Source organism: Prinia subflava, chromosome 2 (genome assembly GCF_021018805.1).
Source record: "Prinia subflava isolate CZ2003 ecotype Zambia chromosome 2, Cam_Psub_1.2, whole genome shotgun sequence".
Taxonomy (NCBI): domain Eukaryota; kingdom Metazoa; phylum Chordata; class Aves; order Passeriformes; family Cisticolidae; genus Prinia; species Prinia subflava.
Window position 1 is genome coordinate 25,238,504 of NC_086248.1, and position 19,287 is coordinate 25,257,790.

Sequence of the window (19,287 nt, forward strand, 5' to 3'; positions counted from 1 at the left end):
CCGCCATGCCCGGTGTGGGCACTGCCAGCCCCGTCCCGCCATACCTGGGACCGCCATGCCGGGTGTGGGCACTGCCAGCCCCGTCCTATGCCGGGACCGCCATGCCGGGTGTGTGCACTGTCAGCCCCGCCCGTGCTGGGACCACCATGCCGGGTGTGGGCACTATCAGCCCCGCCCCTGTCGGGACCGCCATGCCGGGTGTGGGCACTGCCAGCCCCGCCCCGCCCGTGCCGGGACCGCCATGCCGGGTGTGGGCACTGCCAATATGGCCCTGCCCACGTCGCTGCAGCAGCCAATGGCCGCGCAGGAGGCGCGGCCCTGTGCGGAAGTGGGCGGGGCCGGCGGAGCGCGGGAAGCCGGGGCGCGGGGCCGGGCGGGCTGAGGTTGGGGTTCCGCCGGGTCGCATCGGGCCGAGCGGCGGGAGAGGGGCTCGGGCGGTCGGGACGGGGCCAGAGGCAGCCCTGAGGCGAGGGAGATGCAGTTCTCCAGCCGAGAGAGGCAGAAGCATGCGTTGCTGGCTGGAGACCGGCGGGACCAGTACCCTCACAGCCTGCAGTTTTACCTGGAGCCCCCCACGGAAAGCATCCCTCTGGTGGAGTTTGAGAGCTTTGCCGTCGACCGCCTGAGGCGTGAGTAGTGTCTCTCTCTCCCTCCCTGCTGCACCCTCCTCCTCCCCCCTTCTCCCCTTTCTCTTCTCCTTCCTCCCGTCCCTCTCTCCCCTCGATACTTTGAATCCTCCCTGTCGTGGCTGTGTGTATTTCTGGCAGGCCTGGATGCTCTGTTCGCCTGACATAAACGGGTGCTGGGCTGGCTGCCCGTGCTGCCGTGAGCCCCCATTGCTTTGGGCGTTCCGGAGAGCTGAGACAGATTTCACAATGAGCGTGTATTGTAGCTGTCGGGATTGTGTAGTTTTGGTTTACACGGGGGGGTTTTATGAGCACATTATGAGCACATTATGTAGGTGTTGGGACATATTTGATGTCTCACTACTGCATTTCAGGTCATTGTGGCTGGCAGGGGCTCCCCTGAAGTCCTGAAAACTGCTGGATCCAAGTTTCCATTAGAGTTTAAACTCCATTAGAGTTTAATATCCATTAAAGATGTTCTGGGACTGATCCATCGGAGTTAGCTGTCTCCCTCTCCCTGTAGACAGTCTGCATCCCAGAATTTGGCCAGCTGTTCAGGACTCAGGGCCACACTTCATCCTCCGTATTTCTCACTCTTCTCCTCCTTATACCACTAAAAGCAGTTCCTGTGGCCTTACCCAGTTTGTGCCTTCCCCAAGCTGTCATACGTTTAGTTTGATTTCAGCGTGTTGTCTCTAACATGGACCTTCTCTGTTTTTTGCCCAGTGCTTAAAGTAGTAGAAAGTCTCGGTGTGAGCTATGTAAGAGGTACTGATACCTACAAGAGTAAGCTGGAGGCTGAGCTGCGGAAACTGAAGTTTCCCTACAGAGTGAGTAGAGATCAAGATGCTTGCACTTTATTTTCTTTATACCATTCAAGAATAATCAATAAAAGCAGAAGTGATGAAATGCTATTTCTAAAACTGCAGTTCTGTCATTTTGTCAGAGGTGTAGTTTTTCTTTGAAGGTGTATCTTTCTTTCTTTAGAGTAACCCCCTTCCTCAATAAGTTGGTATTTATTGTCTAAAAGATGACTGTTAATACACTGTTGAACAGCAATGGTAAATTGATTGTGAATTTTTAATCTGGGAGAGATTATTTCTCTGAAATAATAAGAATATGTTTTGTAGGCTTTGGCTGAGGATGATTATGAGGCAAGAAGAAAAGATCATATCTCTCACTTCATACTACGCCTTGCCTACTGCCAATCGTAAGTACTTTTTGGGCTATGGTGTACTTTTATTATTAGTTTTAAATGTATACAGATACTGCAGTGCTTTATTATAGACTTTACAGATGCTTTAGAGTTGCATGGCTACTAAAGAGAGAGGTAGGCTCAAAGAAGATTTTTGCTAGGAATCTGATTTCAATTGTGATGAAAAGGGATATGTGGAATGAATTAATATCTGGATTTTGTAATAACTAAAAAACTTACAAACTTTTGGCTTTTAAACACATACAATTGATTTGAGTCTCTTTATAGCCTTTTTTTTAAATGAAAGCACATCCATATTAACTGTTTGTCAGGTATTTGCAGTGATTGATAACATAGTTTAACGTGTGTATGTGCTAACTGTTGATAACTGACCAAAGACCTGATTATTTAAATAGGCTTTATGTTATTGTACAGAGAGCACTGTTTCTGATGGACTAAAAATATTATCTGAGTTTGAGGTTTCATCTCCTGCCTCTGTTTTTTGTCCATACTCATTGCTGTGGCTGGTTGCACTGAAGTTTTTTTGTTGTGAAATTTCAAGCAAAAACTTGGTCCTTTAAAACACTTTTTCTTTTGTTTCCCCTGTAGTTTTTGGATGAAATTAGAGGCTGTGAGTGCTTCATGTCTGCAAGTAGTTTTGTTATACATTTGTGTGAACTCTTTACCCTTTATCACTGCAGTCTTTTTAGAATTAAAACTGGCAGATATGAAGTGTGTTGAATTGTTCATTTGATTGTACTTAAGGCTACAATGCAGGTCATTTTAATTAAGTAACTGTGCTAAAATGCTGTTATAACTGTTATAACTGGCATGACAGAAGTGCTGCCATGGATACAGATTTTTAAGCAAAAGCAGACAGGGAGGGTGAGTAGGAGGGATTGTGGTCTAAGCCAGGATATGGAGCTGGAATGGATGGGCCTTTTCTTTGAAATGACTTTGTATTCCTGCTGCAGAACATCTGATCAGATTAGGAAGTAGCCAAGGCCTCAAAAGCCTGCCTCCTGATGGATGAAACCTCCCCATGACAGGCCCTGGGTGACTTTTAAACACCCTGAAATCTCCCAGATCATTCATGTCCCATCCTATTGTCCTTTCAAAAGACGTCTGGGCTGTGCTGAAGCCAGTTTGTCAATGTGTGTGATTAATGGGCTGCTAGATCCATGATGCATGTACGGTGAGGAACAGGTTGTACATGTGGAGACCAATACCAGCTTTCACTTCTGTGGCTCTGATAGTGTAGCTCAAAATCCTGAAAGAAGGGAGCAGATTGAATAACAGAATTGCAACTGAAATCCCTTCTGTATTCTGTATGTATAATTTGTGATTGTAAATAACAAGTGTAATATTGCCTTTTCTCTAGTGCCCATGTTTGTTGTATTTTTATAAACTGCCTTAATATTATATAACTGCCTCATACTAGTCCTGCTGATTTTCACAAGATAATATCTTGCTTTACTTGTGTTGTAAGTTTACCAAAACCCCCTGAAAAGTTATATCCTCAATTAGTCTGGGGTCTAAAAGGCCCCTGAAAACAGTGGTGTGTATTAGTGGCATTTTGAAAAATCAATTTGGCTTAATTCCAAAGCCAGAACTTTGCTTTAAACATTTAGTTATTATTTAGATTATTTAGACCATTACTTTTTTTGTGGGAGATGAGATGCTTTGAGGGTGTTGGTAGTTGATGAAAATTCTGTTCTTGTGGAAGGTGAGATTCTGACTGAAGTTCTTGCTTAGTAACAAATTGGAGATACTGTTCAAAGCTTGTGTTTCAGGGAAGTGAATTAAAAATTAGACTGTAGGCAGGGCAGCAGTGGGCAGCTTGTTGAAGGTGAAGCGCTGTGCAGAAATGAATGCAAGCTCACAGAATCAGCAGCAAAGACTGCTGGCTTTGTAATCGACAGGGAAAGACATCTTTAGAGGGAGAAGGGTTTGGACAGAGCTCTGAGACATCCTTTAGACAACTTGCAGCTGTCATTTTGGGTTCCCATTTATATATGTACTTGCTGCATTTTGATAAAGCAGCTTTTAGTAATTTTCTACTTGCACTTTGAGAAGGTGGATTTAGTGCTTACTTATAACATGGAAAATAGCACACTAAGAGCTGGGAGGGGAGCCTGTACCCAGTGCTCTCTGTTCTCTCTTGAAAAGCAACTGCTTTGGGGATATTCCTATCGTCTACAACTGGCAAGTTCCCAGAAGATAAAATTGGGAGGCAAATAGAATATACTGTACTTCAAGTTTTTATCATACTAGGTCAGAAAAATAAGCTTGGCACAAATCATTAGGTTAATTGGAAAAAGTTGTTAAGGTAGGAGTGATTGAAAAAGTGCATGCATGACTGCAAACCGGGATGATTTCAGTTCCTGAGACAGCTATGTGTATGTGTGTTTACATTTTTCCTGTGATAGCGCTTTTTCAGTTTTTAGTTGGCCAACAGTGCCATCCAGGGGTAAAAGGTTATATTGATTTTTCTTTTCTAGTCTCTGTCAGCCCTCACTTGTAAATTGGATTGTTTTGATTTGGTTTTCATGTGATCTTGAAGTGATCAGCTCCTCCATTCTGGTCAGTTAAATTTGTAAGGCAGTCATCATCTCTTGACTTTCCTTCTTCTGCCTTCTGAAATCCAAGACTTTAAAGCTTATTCCTGTATGATAGGGTATTTACAGTCTCAAGATAGCACTCTCATCCATACCCTTCTTTCACACCTCTTCTAATGTCACTAAGATCTGCCAAGACAAGGAAATAGAATAATCTTGCTTCATTTGCTTTCATGGCAGATGCAGGTGTAAAGATAGTTTTATTTGCACATGGACAGGATTGTGCTTTTTTGCTTTTGTCTACTGCATCTCTCATCACAGCAAATCAGTTATGAAGAACCTTGAAAGTCTCAGGAGCATAATTTTCACTTTACTTTCTTAGGATGGAAGAAATAAATTTTACCTCTGCTCTGACAGCAAAGCTCTTTTATCCAGGAAACTTTCAAACATACTTTTATGCCTTTTTAAAGTGTTTTTTGCTGGATTTGTGTCTGTGTCACATAACAAGGACATAAATTCTCTTTCAAACTTAGCAAGGCCTGTTTACTACTCCCTGACATTTTTTTCTGTATGATAAATTAGACTTCTCTGCTAAAATTGCTGCCTCTTTATGCTGAATAGCATTTCCTTATGTGTTTTATCTGTACCCATGTTCCCCTTGCTATCTAATCTTTAACACTTAAACTCTAAGTAATCCATTGGTGTTGGTTGCCTGGTCAAGCAGTGATCTGGCCCATGCCCAGAGTTTTCATAAATCAGTGTTAAGTTGTTGGAACTCTGGTATTAACTGAGGAACGTGAGCTACTAGTCTTAGATTCCAGATTTACAAGCATTTACATGCCTTTCCTGAAGTACTTCTATATTCATGCTTCCTAACAAGTATGCTGATTTTTCCTACCCCTCCTTGGGGTGAAGAGTATTTCTATTCCAACCCCAGCCCCTCAAGTGCTGTTCCCTATATGAAAGAGACTGTTTTTCAATATTGTTTTTATAGTTGGGAATCTATGAACTCGTTTAAACCGTTGAGTAATCTGCACCAGAAAGTTAAGGAAGTTATATGGCAAAAAATGAGGAGATATTCTTAACATCTACACTTCAATGATTGTGTTTGTGGTTGGTTTGGTTTTTTATGTTTGTGTGTATGGTGGTGGTGTTTTGTTTGGTTCCTCCCACAGGAAAACAAATGCACTGTAAATCAAGGAAAATGGAAAAAATTGTCACATCCCAGGATAAAACTACAGTCCAAGATGGCCACAGAAGAACTGCAACAGATCAGTCATTAAGGCATTAATGACTTCCATTAATTTGCATCCATCAAACTTCCATTTTAATTTGCACTGATTATTATTACATCCCAAGCACTGAGACTGTCCACAGGATTATATTTTACAAAGCACCTTAACAACCTTTCTGTTTGGCTATTTTAACTAATAATTAATTTTCTTCAAGCCATATTTCACACAGAGGTTTTGTCCACAAAACCACAAACAACTCTGTTGTGATTCACATGTTCCCTATGGGAAAAGATGCTTAACTATTGTAAAGAGAACATACAAGACTGCAGTATTTCTGTGCTCTGTGTATTGCAATGGCAGTGGCCCACAGGTAGCTCTTAGGACAGTTTAAGAGAATGCTCTGTGGCAGTGAGATGCAGCATCATCTGCATTCTGTCCTTGCACATATGGGGTGAGTTTTCTTACTGCCACTCTGGTCCCTGCTTGCTGTAGCTTTGAGTAGTGTGCTGATGCCTGGGAATCTGAGCACTAGGATGTGAAGAGTTCCATAAGTACCTAGAGTACTTGGATTGGCTTCAGTGTTGTTTTGTCTTCTGACTCCTGTCCCTGTGTTCCTGTTGGTTCTTCTGCTTGTTCACCTGCAGTTGCTTAACCCCATTTTCTCTTTTGTCAAGAGTTAGGTGTTCTGTTTGTGTTCCTCACCCAACTTCCTTGCCATATATTTTCCTTTTGCCCGTTTCCGGCTATTTGTTGCCTAGAATAGGGTGCACTATGGTCATGTTTCCTGAGATGCATACATATTTCTTCAGCTGGAGATACACCAGAAGTGAGAGTTAAAAGAAGTAGCCTTTAAAGTATATTTGCCTCATCACATTAATTGTGATGTTAATGGTACAATGAAGAAATAGATGTCCATGTTGTAGAAAAAAACTATCCTTTAAATACCAAGGGAGAATGTTACCTACAATTGAGTATTTTTATCCAAAACAGGTAAAAAGTATTGTCTCTCCACAAGTCTTTCCTGACTGAGTGTGCATTACTGAGGGTTTCCTGCCTTCACTTCCAAGCTTCTCAGTGTGTGGGTCACATGCCAAAGTCAGCACTGGGGTTGTGTTCACTAGGTTTGCAGTCTAGTTTTCAAGCAAAGAAATAATGTATATTCAGAAAATGGTTTTTTAATTTTTTTCTTTTTGCAGTGAGGATCTCAGGCGTTGGTTTCTTCAACAAGAACTGGATCTCTTCCGATACCGCTTCAATGAACTAACTGGCGATTTAATGCAGAAATTCCTGGAACATGTTAACTTATCATTTGAGGCTGTAAGTATGTTACTTTCTGTATTTATGTTGCACATGTCTGTTGTTTTTTAAAATATTCATTAAGATAGTTTTAGCAGTTGTGTTTAAAAAATAGAAAGTGCAGTTATGGTTTTAAAAAAACCTAACCACACAGAACTTCTAAACTTGGGGAATAGTGTGCGTGATAAATAAAATTTTGTGCTACGACAAGAGAAGCTCAGTCTGCTTCAGTCTACAAACACAACTGACAAAATGTGTCATTACACAGGTAAGTTAACAAGGTTTACTAAAGCTGATAAGTATTTTTGAATCAAAATTTTGGGTGGATTAGATCATAGGTCATAGAATGGTTTGGGTTGGAAGGGACCCTATATATCATCTAGTTCCAGCTCCCTGCTGTGGGCAGGGACACTTTTCAGTACACCAGGTTGCTCAGAGTCCCATCCAACCTCACCTTGAACACTTGGGACATCCATGACTCCTCTGGGCAGCCTATTCTAGGGCATCACTGCCTTCACAGTAAAGAATTTTTCACTAGTCTAAACTTTGTTCTGAACTAGTTCTTCTGTTTGAAGCAATTCCCCCTTGTCCTGTCACCACATGGCCCTCGTGAAAAGTCCCTCTCCATCCTGTAGGCTCCCTTCAGGTACTGGAGGCCACAATTAGGTCATCCCAAAGCCTTCTCTTTTCTAGGCTGAACAATTCCAATTCTCCCAGCCTTTCCTATTACAAGGGGTGTTCTGTCCCTCTGGTCATCTTGGTGTCCATCCTCTGCACTCATTCCAACATGTCCATGTGCTGAGGACCCCAGAGCTGGATGCAGCACTGCAGGTGGGCTCTCACCAGAGCAGAGCAGAGGGGCAGGATCACAGAACTGTTTGGGTTGGAAGGGGCCTCTGGAGATCACCCAGTCCAATCACCCTGGCAAGGCAGGGTCGCCTAGAGCAGGTTACACAGGAATGCATCAGGTGAGTTTTGAATGCCTCCAGAGAGGGAGACTCCACAACCTCCCTGGGCAGCCTGTTCCAGTGGTCTGCAGCCCTCTGCATTAAGAAGTTCTTCCTCATGTTGAGTTGAAGCTTCCTGTGTTTTAGTTTATGGCCATCAATCCCATCTCTCCTCTTGCCGGCCCCTCTGCTTTTGGTGCAGCTCAGGACACAGTTGGGTTTCTGGGCTGTGAGTGCACAAGGCTGGTTCATGTCCAGCCTCTCATCCTCCAGCACCCCCAGGTCCTTCCCATCAGGGCTGCTCTTGACCTGCTCATTCCCCAGCCTGGATTGTACCAGGGATTGCCCTGACCCAGGTGCAGAACCTTGCACTTGTTGAACTGCATGAGATTCTCTGGGCCACTTCTTGAGCTTGTCCATGTCCCTCTGGCTGCCATCCTGTCCTCCAGGTTGTCACAGCACCACTCAGCTCAGTGTCATCTGCAGACTTGAGAGGGTGCACTCGATCCCTTTGGCTCTGTCATTAACGAAGAGATTAAATAACACCGGTCCCAGTATGGACTCCTGGGGGACACCACTTGTCACCCATGTCCACCCTCTGAACCATTGACCACTACCCTTTGAATGCAGACAGCCAGCCAATTCCTTATCCATCTAATGGTTCTCCCATTGCATCCATTTCTCTCCAATTTAGAGAGATGAATGTTGCGGGGGACTGTGTCAAAGCTTTTCAGAAATTCAGATAAATGTCATCTCTAGCCCCTCCCTTGTCTGCTGATGTAGTCACTTTATCACAGAAGGCCACTAGTTTGGTCAAGCAGGACTTGCCCTTGGTGAAGCCATGCTGGCTGCCCCAAATCACCTTCTTGTTATTCATGTGCCTCAGCACAGCTTCTAGGAGGATCTGTTCCATGATCTTTCCAGGCACAGAGGTGAGAGTGACTGGTTGGTAGTTCACAGGGTTTTCTCTAAGCTTTTTATAGATGGGTACAATGTTTGCGTTTTTTTGTCCACCTAGGACCTCTGACTGCCATGACTTCTCAAACATCATGGGGAGTGGCTTGGCAACTACGTCATCCAAAATTAACACGCAATCATCACTCCACTGAGAAAGCCTTTCTCTTAAATACTGCTTATTAGAATAACCTAAATATTCTAAGATGTGGCTGATGTACATTATATTGCAGGACTAAAATATCTGGCATCAGTGCTTGTTGGTAAATAGGATTTGTGCAGTGTTAAGAGTAGCAGAAGCTTTCCTGTGTCTTTGAGAGACTATTAGAAATGCCATTCTGTAGTTCAGCAGACCTTTCAGTGTGTTTGGTGTGTTTGTGGAGCTGTATTTTTGTTGCTTATTCCCCAGGCTCATATTGTCCTGTCAGTTTCAGCATTTGGGCTTGTAAGAATAAATTAAGGTTTGCAGGTTGCTGGAAATAGCTAGGAGTATGGCTTGGTTCTGTGCTACTGAATGTGCCTTCAATATGTCAAAATGATTAAAAAGGTATCACTTTCTTACTCCTGCTGAGGCAAAAAAGGATAATTTCATTGAAAATCTACTTCCCTACTTCTGCTTTCAACCTCTGCTTTCAATTCTCGTGGGAATTTAGACAAAACTAATCCTTTGTTACACTATCATGTGTAAAACATTTGAATATTGCTAGTGAATTCCATATGTATTTGAGACAGGTCTAAATGCTGTGGAGCTATGTAGAGGCCACTACAAAAGTAAGGCCACTCTAAAAGCAGCATTCTTTTTCTCAATGTTCTATTTGTAAAAGGAGATACTTCCTTTGAAAAGGAAATTAGGAGGAACTATTCTCCTCATGCTTCCCTGTTAGAAGTTACAATGTTTTCATGCCTCATTGTGCGTAAAACAAGAGAGACTTTGTGCTCTACCTGTTAGAAAAAGAGATGGTCTTCAGAAAAAGAAAGTTCTGATGTTACAATCCATTTTCTATGTGGGCAAATGGATAAAAATTTTATTACAGAACTTGCAATTGCTTATGATGCACTAATAAACCATTAGTTAAATTTCTTTACCGAGAAGAGAGGTGCCTGGCATATTCTAGATAATGCTTCTAGTTTCAGAGCTGTAATCTGAGAAAGGCCAGCACTGCTGAACGTTGAATGAGGCCTAGTCTGGCATAGCAATGTTAACAATTCTAAGAACCACTGGAAGAAGTGATTCTCAGTATTTATTAAAAGAACTGGTCAACTCTTTTGTGGGGAGGAGGAATAAATGCATTGTCTTGTACAGTTTTGTCACACTTGTTGTCATTTACAGCACCAATAAAGTGAACCTAAAATTTAGAATTTAATAACTGTCACCTCTTACCTTTTCTTATTTGCTTACGTGCATGACAAGGTGATACAATATATATTTTGCAGGGGTTTTGCAGACTAATTTCTCAGATTTTGTGAATTGTGGATTGAGACTTATTGCTTTCTAGAATCAAGAAATCTTCAATGCCACTAATGGATAATACCTAAGAAGTTGTTAAGATCTTTCTGTATTTAAGATCTTTGAATACTTAATAAAAAGATCTTATTTAGCAAATTTTGGAAAGAATGAAGTTGTTAACAACTAGAAGAAAAAAATACCATATTTCCAAAGCTTTTTTTATATGATGGTCAGCTGTAGAGAGTTTGATATGATAGTAGTTCTCATCTCATGGTTAAAGAAATTTTTAATCAAAGAGCAAGAGCTTTCTGTAATTAAAAATAGAAATGGAATTTCAGGAAAACTAATGTTTTAATTTTTTAATAGGATTTCTTATGTCCAGTGGCTGACATTTGTATTGCTGATGAAGCAAAATATGTGGCACAGTGTTTAATACAGTTAATAAATGCCTGCTCTGGAGAGTTTTACCTGATCATAAAGATGCCCTCACTTTAAAAAGGAATGCTGTAAACCTCACCATACTCAAGCTAAACATGACGACTTCAGTATGATGAATACGTCTGAACATGCACAGGATTAGTACAATTCAAAATTTTTACAATGTTTATGAAAATAAGCCTCTCTACATTTAATGTAAGTCATGGAAATTGAGGATTACGTAAGTTCTTCCTTGGAAAGATTTTTACAAAAATGGCACTGGATTAAGTTAGTCCATCTTTAATATTCTGTAAGAAGCCTCTGGGACCTGGATTTCTTGGAAAAAAAATGCAGCTTGATTTGAGTTTGTATTTGAGATACTTTTTTGAACTACTAACATGTAGATTGTATTTAATCACTAGGAATAGCTTTGTCTTGTCTCTTCTCTGACAAGTGTGGAAGATGCCTGATCTGGTGCTGCCCAGCCTAGTGGAACATTGCTTTGGTGCTCAAAGTTTTACAGTAGTCTGAAATATTATTGTTTATACCTACCAATTTATGCCAGCATGAGCAAGAGGTAGAGTGCATGATATTGAATAGTGTTGAAAAGGGGTGAGAGTAAAAGGAAAGCAAGAATAAATCTGTGCTTGAGGGGGATTTTACCCAGATACATTGATTCATTTTCTGTCACAGTAAAAGGATGGAATAATGGAATGGTTCTGAAGGTATTTCAGAATGTTTTTAGTCTGTTTTATACTTTAAATATTAAAAAAGGGAAAGATCAAGGTGTTTAAGCGACAGTACTCCCATCACCCAGATAAATATGGAAGCTTTTTATGCATGGCATGTAATTTTCAGCACTCAAGGCATATTAAATAGTCTGTGTGCAAAGTCAGTCACACAGGGAGCATCAGGAATCCTCAAGCAGCACTCAAGAGGAGTAAATGCTGACATTTAAGGTGACAGAGCCCATCAAAGAGAATATGCAAACATAGGTGTGCAGCTGAGATTTACATCAATTTAGGAGATTAAAGTATTAAAATCTTACTATAAATGAGTAATTATATCAGTGATGCCTGACAGTTTCTGGCAGTAAAAGGCACTAACAGATTTAAAGGTATTTAAAGGGAAATTTGTGAATATTTTAAATATTATAGTCATTGAAGAAAATATTTTAATCTCAAAGTTAGTTGTTCAGGATATGAGGGAATTATATTTAAAAAATGGTTTTACAGGTGAGCGATACTTGGGGTTCAAGTACAAAGTTGTTCTTGATGTGGTTAGAAATATCTCTTTTGAAGCCCTCAATCTGAGTTTCAGCATTTTGTCTGCTTTGCCTTGCATAATTTTAAGTCTCCAAGACCTGCCACTTGTTCTTAGACATCAAACAGAAGATTTTTCCTTCTAGCATCTGCAGCTGTAGGTCTGTGAACTTTGGTGCTGATTTGGAACATCTAATGAACTTCTGGGTCCATTCCACTTGGTTCTTGTGAAAACTTGCCACAAGACCTCTTCACCTTAACCAGTCACACTTTCTCTCCCTGGGGATGGTCTTAGAGTCTCTTCTGTTCAGGTGGACAGAATGTTCTGTGGTTACCTTCAAAGTGCTGTGTGTGTGGGTAGTGGATTTTTTTTAGGGGTGGTTGTTGTTTGTTTGTTTTCCTCTTCAACACTCAACAGCATTTTAAGGTGACAGTAGTTCCATTTGCCTTGTCCGTGAAAATGTCACAAATTTGTTTGCAAAGTTCCTTACATCTGTATATTCAAGTCTCACAGTGGTGGTCATCGTTCTGCTGCTTTACTTGCCTTTTAACTTGTTTAAAATAATGTCAAACCTAACGTTTTTCTTCTTCTTCTGTCCACTAGTTGAGAAAGCTTGGGCTTTTTTCCTGTCAGTTTGTTTGCTTTTTCCTTCTCTCTGTATTTACCTTCTATCTGTCATGCTTTCCTGTTTCTGCTTTAAGCCTTTCTTTGTGTGGTGTTTTGTCATTTCTGTGAGTGTCCTTTGCCATTTTTACAGCCTACAATTTTAGATCAGATTATCTTCTCTGATGCTGCTCTCTAGAACTTTTGCAGTGCCCCCAGCCTCATGGCATTTTAGTTTGTGATCTGCTCCTGTTTGAATATACAGGTTAGGAATCGAAGTATTAAATTATACTTGCATTGTGGAACTTGGCTTAAGACATCCTTCTATTTTGAGTTCAGTTCTTCCATGCACGGTTTTCCCAATAGGTTATAGAAGATTCAGTGGAACTGTTTGGAACTCTTTGGTCATTTGCACGTGTCTTTTGGTGGCTTCAAGGGTGTTTGACACAACATGACACCTGCTTTTTGCTGTGCGCTGTGATAAAGGCCATGAAATCGGCTTGACACAGTCGGGTTTTTTTGACACTTCTGGATTGCTGCTTGTTTTGTGTTTTTTCCTAATTACTGTTGGATGCTTTGGTTTGTTGCTGTACCTTTCCAGGAATTTAACTTACATGCTGGGATATGGAGCGGAGTAGAAGACAAAATTTAATTCTGAATTTATTTTTTGGTGTTATTCTGGTCATCATTTGGATTGTTCTGGTTTCTTTATCTTCAGACTGTTCATACCTCTTTGTTGCTTCCAGAAGAAATAAAAATTAATAGTCATTATCATGTCTTAATCTGTGGTGTAAGGATGTTGTATAATTGGATTCATATTTCCTGCAATGCTTCTATTCACTGTTATCTTTCTGTATGTGTAAAAGAAATAAATTTCTAAGTGAAGTATATTTCTTCTTGAATGCATCTGTGTTGCTGTTTTTACTCCACAGAGCAGAAAAAAAAATCATGTTGAACTTTCTTACCTTTGAATAGCCTCTTGAAATTCAAATAATATTATGACCTTTTAAATAACTTCTACTTTAGATGCCTTATCTTTTAGGTTACAGCCAGTTACTGCAGAATCAGATGTTCTAATTTGTAGATGCTGTCATAAAGCACATTATTTTAATAAATGCTTTGGATCATAGAAATGGGGAAGGAATGGCAGGTGGGGATAGTCAGTTGGGGGAGCTAAAGGTCTTTAGTGCATCTGCAGGCATTTGAGAGGAAGGAATAAGAACTGCAAAATAAAATGGAAAGAGTAAAATGCATTAGCAATGGAATTTTTCTCCACAGTAGCTCTTTGATGATGCAGTTGAAGTGCTTTTTTTAGCTGCTTTAAGCAGTAGAAATTAAACTTCTTGAATTTCCATTTTTATGATCAGAGTAGTCCTATGAGAGACTTTCTGATATCACTATTATGCTTTCTCCAAAAACATTTATCCTGGTCGTGGGGCAGTTGTATAAATATTTGTAGTTCAGCTTCTTGAAAAAACTCCATGAGTGCCTTTATTTGGTACAGAAGATCCTGAAGTCAGATGTGGATTGATGAGAATGGGGACTGGTTTGGGTCCCCATTAAGGACAGATGCATTTGAAAGAATACTCAGTGTCATGTCTAGCCACTAAAGGGCTGTGACTATAATTGTCCATTTTGGAACAGGTATTTAATCCAGAATGTTCTTCTGATAGGGTTTATGGATTATCATTTCAGGGGTATCAAGTAATATTTCTTCCTTCCCCAAACAGGATGGGGAAAAGTAAAACTCTCTGGAGTCCATATTACTGTGTGGAAACTTATGCCAAGCTAAGAGAATAACTACGCAAGTAGGCTGTGGTTTGCATTTGCTAAGGAAATGGTTCTGAATTGTATCTTATTTTTCCACTATTTGAATCTTGTATTTGTCCCTTTGTTTGAAAACCAGTGATGCTTATCTTACACTTGACAGCAGAGTTCATAAGTGATGCATGCCTAAGTGGGAAATGTGCCTTACTGCCAAGAATATGTATCGTGTCATTTAACTCTAAGCATGGAGTCATAACAGAAACAAAATTGTATGTGGAAAGGTTTAGGAGCAGCTAAACTGGTTTTTTAAGTACTAGAAGTTGTTAAATAAGACAGTGAAACATGTACTACTATTAGTGCTTTAAAAAACATAGTGAGTTACTCTCATCTAAAAGTAGTTGGGTTGATTGCCAAGCAGCCTGAGTATTCTAGTGAGCTAACATTTTGAGGAATGGATAGATGGGATGAGGTTTGATTAAAATATTTAAGCTGAAAATGAGTGGTAATATTCTCTCACAGACTTTTAAAATAAAGCTTGATTTTTTAATTTTTTTTTTTTTGTGCACTGGCAGGATGTGTGTAGGGCTCTTTATTTACTCTAATGGATCCTTGAGCTGTAAGCATTACTTTGTTATTAGTTATGGAGAAAACTGGTGCATTTTGCTGCAGTCATTCTAGTTGCATGTATTTATTTGCACATATGGTGTTGGTGATATTCTGTGAAGTTGTAGAATCCAGTGATAGATGTGATTAAAGAGTATGTTTCCACTGGGGATGTCCTTTTTCACCTTCATAATGAACAATAGTTTGTAAATGATGCAAAATGCTAATTAAAAGTTTTAATTTGACAATCATCTCAGTTTGATTAGAAGCAGATGCTGATTGTCTGCAGAAATCTAAATGGACCCTTAGAAGGTCTTTCTTAGTGCTTAAAATTGACTTGTGGAAGGAAAGTCAAACTACACCACAAAATGTACAGTTATGGCCCTTTACAGCTCTGGGGCACTATGATTCTTACTAAATGGTTTTGTGGACTTCATTATTTGAGTTAAATAGGAACTTTACAGTCCACTGTAAGGCTGAATCCTTCTGTACTAGGTACTATATATGTTCTTTCTGGATGAAGTACATTCTCTAACTGCTTTGAAAAAGTTACATGTTTTGAATAAAAGTTGCAGAAAAGGCTGCAGTAAAGATGCGATGAATAAAAACATTCTTCCCCTAATGTAGCTGAAAGCAGCTAGACAACATTTGGAATACAGTCTAAATCCTGAGGCAGATGTTCTGCTGTAACTCTGGATTTCTAAAGTAAATTTGAAATGGCAGCTGTGCCAAAAATGTAGTGGAAAATAGGATCTTGTACACCAGGCTCTTCAGCTTAAGGTAGAAGAAGTGGAAAGGGGACCCACACTACTTGTGTGATAATGTGCTCTAGCACTCAGTAGTTGACCAGGTCATACTTGACTGCCATTTATCTAAAGGCTTGGAAAAGGTGAAAAAATAGCAAATCCTAACCTTATCCTTATAGATTTTCAGTTTTCGGCAGTTGGTAATTTTGGATTTTTGGAAGAAACTTAGTGTAGACAAGCAGAAAGGTGTCATCAAGTCTCTCCTCGTTTTTCTATAAATATTTTAGACATCCTTTTGGGGTATCAGAAAAGAAAAAATTGGAAAATCAATAGTGTATTTTTAAAAATGATACCCCTATGTTGTACAAGAAGAAATTTGTTTTTGAATAATCAAGGTGTTATGTTCTTTTGTAGTGGTTGAAGTTAATAATGTTTGAAAAAAGAATTTATTTTTTACATAGCAGTGAATGCAGTATCTTTGGAGATGTTTATATTGTTCCTTAATACAGCAGCATAAAAGCTGAGTGGATGGTTTCTGCAGGATGTAATTACTTTGCAAGTAGAATTTAGTAGCTGCTGTTTTGGACATAAGCTTCAGAAAATGGTCTGCCAACTTTGAAACACTCTTCCTGGCTAATCCTGTGATTGAATCTAGAGAAACACTTGTTAACAGATTTCTTTCAAATTGCATCTGATGTTACTGTCCTGATTTGTAAATGGAAGAAAACTTGTTGATGTGTTTATCAGAAGGATCTGTATTTATCAGGAGGGTCTTCTGTTAGCTCCTCAGTCATGTGTGACTCTAGCCTGTATGTGTTCATATTTCTAGGTAATTCTGTAGTAATTGTTTCGTTCAGCTTTCCTTTGAATGGATATAGGGAAATGTGTGTCAGGAGTGCAGGAGACTGAACCTGTATCACTGAGTTTCTCTGTGCTTATGGTAACCATGAATGAGCTGCGTAGTGAGGCACATCATAAAATGTTCTTTCTGTGCCCACGCTTGACTCTAAAAAAAAGCCCAAACCATGTTTCAATTGATGGATAAGAATAGATAATTCCAAGTGCTGTCCTTTATATTTTGAGGTATGCCAGCAAGCAGAACTTCAGCTAAAATGTAGTACTTTAGAAGATAAAATTTTCTTCTTAATTAATTTGTGCTTGGCCAAAATGAAATTGATAATCATCAGGTTTGTGAATGAGAGATTTATGGGCCTCTGGAATGTTTTCTTTAAGGCTCTTCATCCTTTTAATTGGTAGGAGAGCTGGGAATGATGTCCTTTGCTAATCAAGCTAGTGTTCATTAAGTGGCTGATTACACTTGGAATTTATATTCTCAAATTTAATGGTATCTAGGTTAATACTTTGGTATTCTAGTGCCAGCTTAGTTTGTAGTGTGATGCGTGGCAATGGAGCAGATTGATTAGGAAATGATTGTTATTTCTGTAATAAAAGTATAGATTGGCACTACTTGTTTTTGGGAAGGGTGTTGTGCCACCTGAATAGCAAGTGCTCTGTGACTAAAAGCAAATTTTAGGAAGTTCACTTTCCAAGGACACCAGTGACATGTGCACATAAATACCTGAAGCTGAGTCTTGGAAAAGGAAAGGGCTTGTGCATGGAGTTCTTGTTCCTTACTGGGAGACTTGGGAACAGTAAAACTAAATAGTTGCACATATATAGCAATATAATGTGTGCATGTATCTTTATCTCTTTATTAAAACAGAGTAGGGATATCAGATTTATTTTGAAGTTTTCGGACTACCTCACTGACTATTTGCTTAACCAAGCTCTGCATATTAAATTATTCATATTTTAATCTAAATTTATGTGTCTATGTGTTTCCAGGGCAGTTCTGTAATTAAAAGTCAACGAATAAATTGCACATAGAAAGCAAGAAAACTAGAAATAGTGCAACTTGTCCTGAGTACTTGCTTCTTTCCCTTCCTCTCTTTTTCTTTCTTTGTTTTTCCTGAGTCTCAGGAATTCACAATGAATTGTTGAATTGTTTCAAGCTATGCTGACTCACATCACTGGAAAGGGAAGATGCTTTTCCTGGTGTTCATTGCTTGTGCAAAGCAAAGTCTGACATAGTGATAAGCAGCTTACTAAACTGGCTACAAATGAACAAAGCAAACCTAGTGAATTGTTTTCTGTGAGGTGAGTTTAATCAGTTCCGTGTGGAAGGTCAGATGATCACCAGGTGAGAGCCTCAGAAGTATTCTATTTTTTTTTTTTTAAATATTTTGAGCAACACAGTATTTTATCTGGTGAAGATCATGAAGTTCTGTCAGAAGTTAAGCAGCCTGTTTATCTTTCCAATCTTGGTTAGAATCCTAAAAGTGTATTTAATTGCATCTAATTTTTTAGAGATTTCTGGAATGTGTTTTTGCAGGTGCTATTTTAGGATGAAATTATTAAATATACAAACTGTAGTACTCTTATTTAAATAATTAAATCCCCCACAAACAACAGTAAAAAAGAAGCTTTTCTATCTTCTGTGAACCAAGAAAAATTGGGATACGTGTTTCATGATGCTCTGGATGCAGCAATACAGGCATGGCCTAACTGAAAGCTTGAGTCTGACTTTAGACTACAAGTGGTGTATTTCTTTGCAGCCAACTTGATGTGAAAATGGTGAAATCATTAATGCCAATGGAAGGTTACTTTTCATGTTCCAGTTTTTAGGGAGCCAATTTTATTTTTGAGTGGATTCTAGAGTCATTTTCCAGCTTTAGTTAGGATGATCCTTGTTTCTTCTTCCTCTTTCTCTCTGTTAGCTGAAAACATGAAGGCAGTGTGAATTTGGTGAAAAGGCAAGGAGCAAAGTGTTTATGGGGCTGCTGAATGTTTACTTCACCTGTAAGATAATTGAGCCTGTAAGAAGTAAATTATTTAACAGCTTTATGTTTGTCATTTATGTATATAATAAATAGTGCTTTGCAATAATATTTGTGTTAATTTCTGATGAAACTGTGTTTTTGGTCATACTATCCACAGTCTTATCTAAATCTTTAGTCATGGCCCATTAACCTGTTTTTTGTGAGTGTTCACCAGGATCACTTTTACCCCAACAGTGTTAAATTGTTTGCTAGTGACATGGAAGAAAATCTTAATGACTGTCACTGCATCTGTACAAAATTGATATGGTCAAATTACTAATAAAGAAGGATGTAGACTACTTGTGAAATTTGGAATAAATCCCCCTTGAAATAAAGTGTAATACTGAAAAAAATGTTTTTGTTGATGAAATTGAGCTAATTTGTTTTGGAAGAACAAATAAAGAATGAATCCTTGCCTTTCCCTCTTCTTGTTCTCCCCCCAGTATCGCTGGCCTTTCTGTAAAGCAGTTTCTGGACTCCTGTAATAGCTCTCTGGAAAAAACCTCCACTCTGTCCTTGGCTTGGTTTGATGGAGCTATTTTTAGTAAGATATCCTAGAAGAAATAATGGAATTGTAACCACCGTTGCTATACAGCATGTACTGTTTTTATTTGGTCAGTGTATTAACATGGGCAGTGAGGATTTGGAATGACATGGTGGACAGGTTCTCCTAAGGAAATTCTACTAAGAATGCATAAAACTGTTACATTTGAAAATGGAAGCCACTATTTTGGAATCAAAATGAAAACTT

At 39.4% G+C, this 19,287-nt stretch overlaps 1 protein-coding gene across 2 annotated transcripts in view; it reads left to right on the forward strand.

The window, feature by feature from the left end:
* Window positions 1-336: 336 nt before the first annotated feature.
* Window positions 337-19,287, forward strand: part of PRIM2 (DNA primase subunit 2) — an 89,082-nt gene continuing 70,131 nt past the window's right edge. For both annotated transcript variants that reach the window (XM_063389415.1, XM_063389416.1), the window contains exons 1-4: window positions 337-629; window positions 1,353-1,456; window positions 1,757-1,836; window positions 6,811-6,931. In XM_063389415.1, the coding sequence (XP_063245485.1) occupies window positions 476-629; window positions 1,353-1,456; window positions 1,757-1,836; window positions 6,811-6,931 (459 nt within the window). In that variant the 5' untranslated portion in view covers window positions 337-475. The remainder of the gene's footprint in view (window positions 630-1,352; window positions 1,457-1,756; window positions 1,837-6,810; window positions 6,932-19,287) is intronic.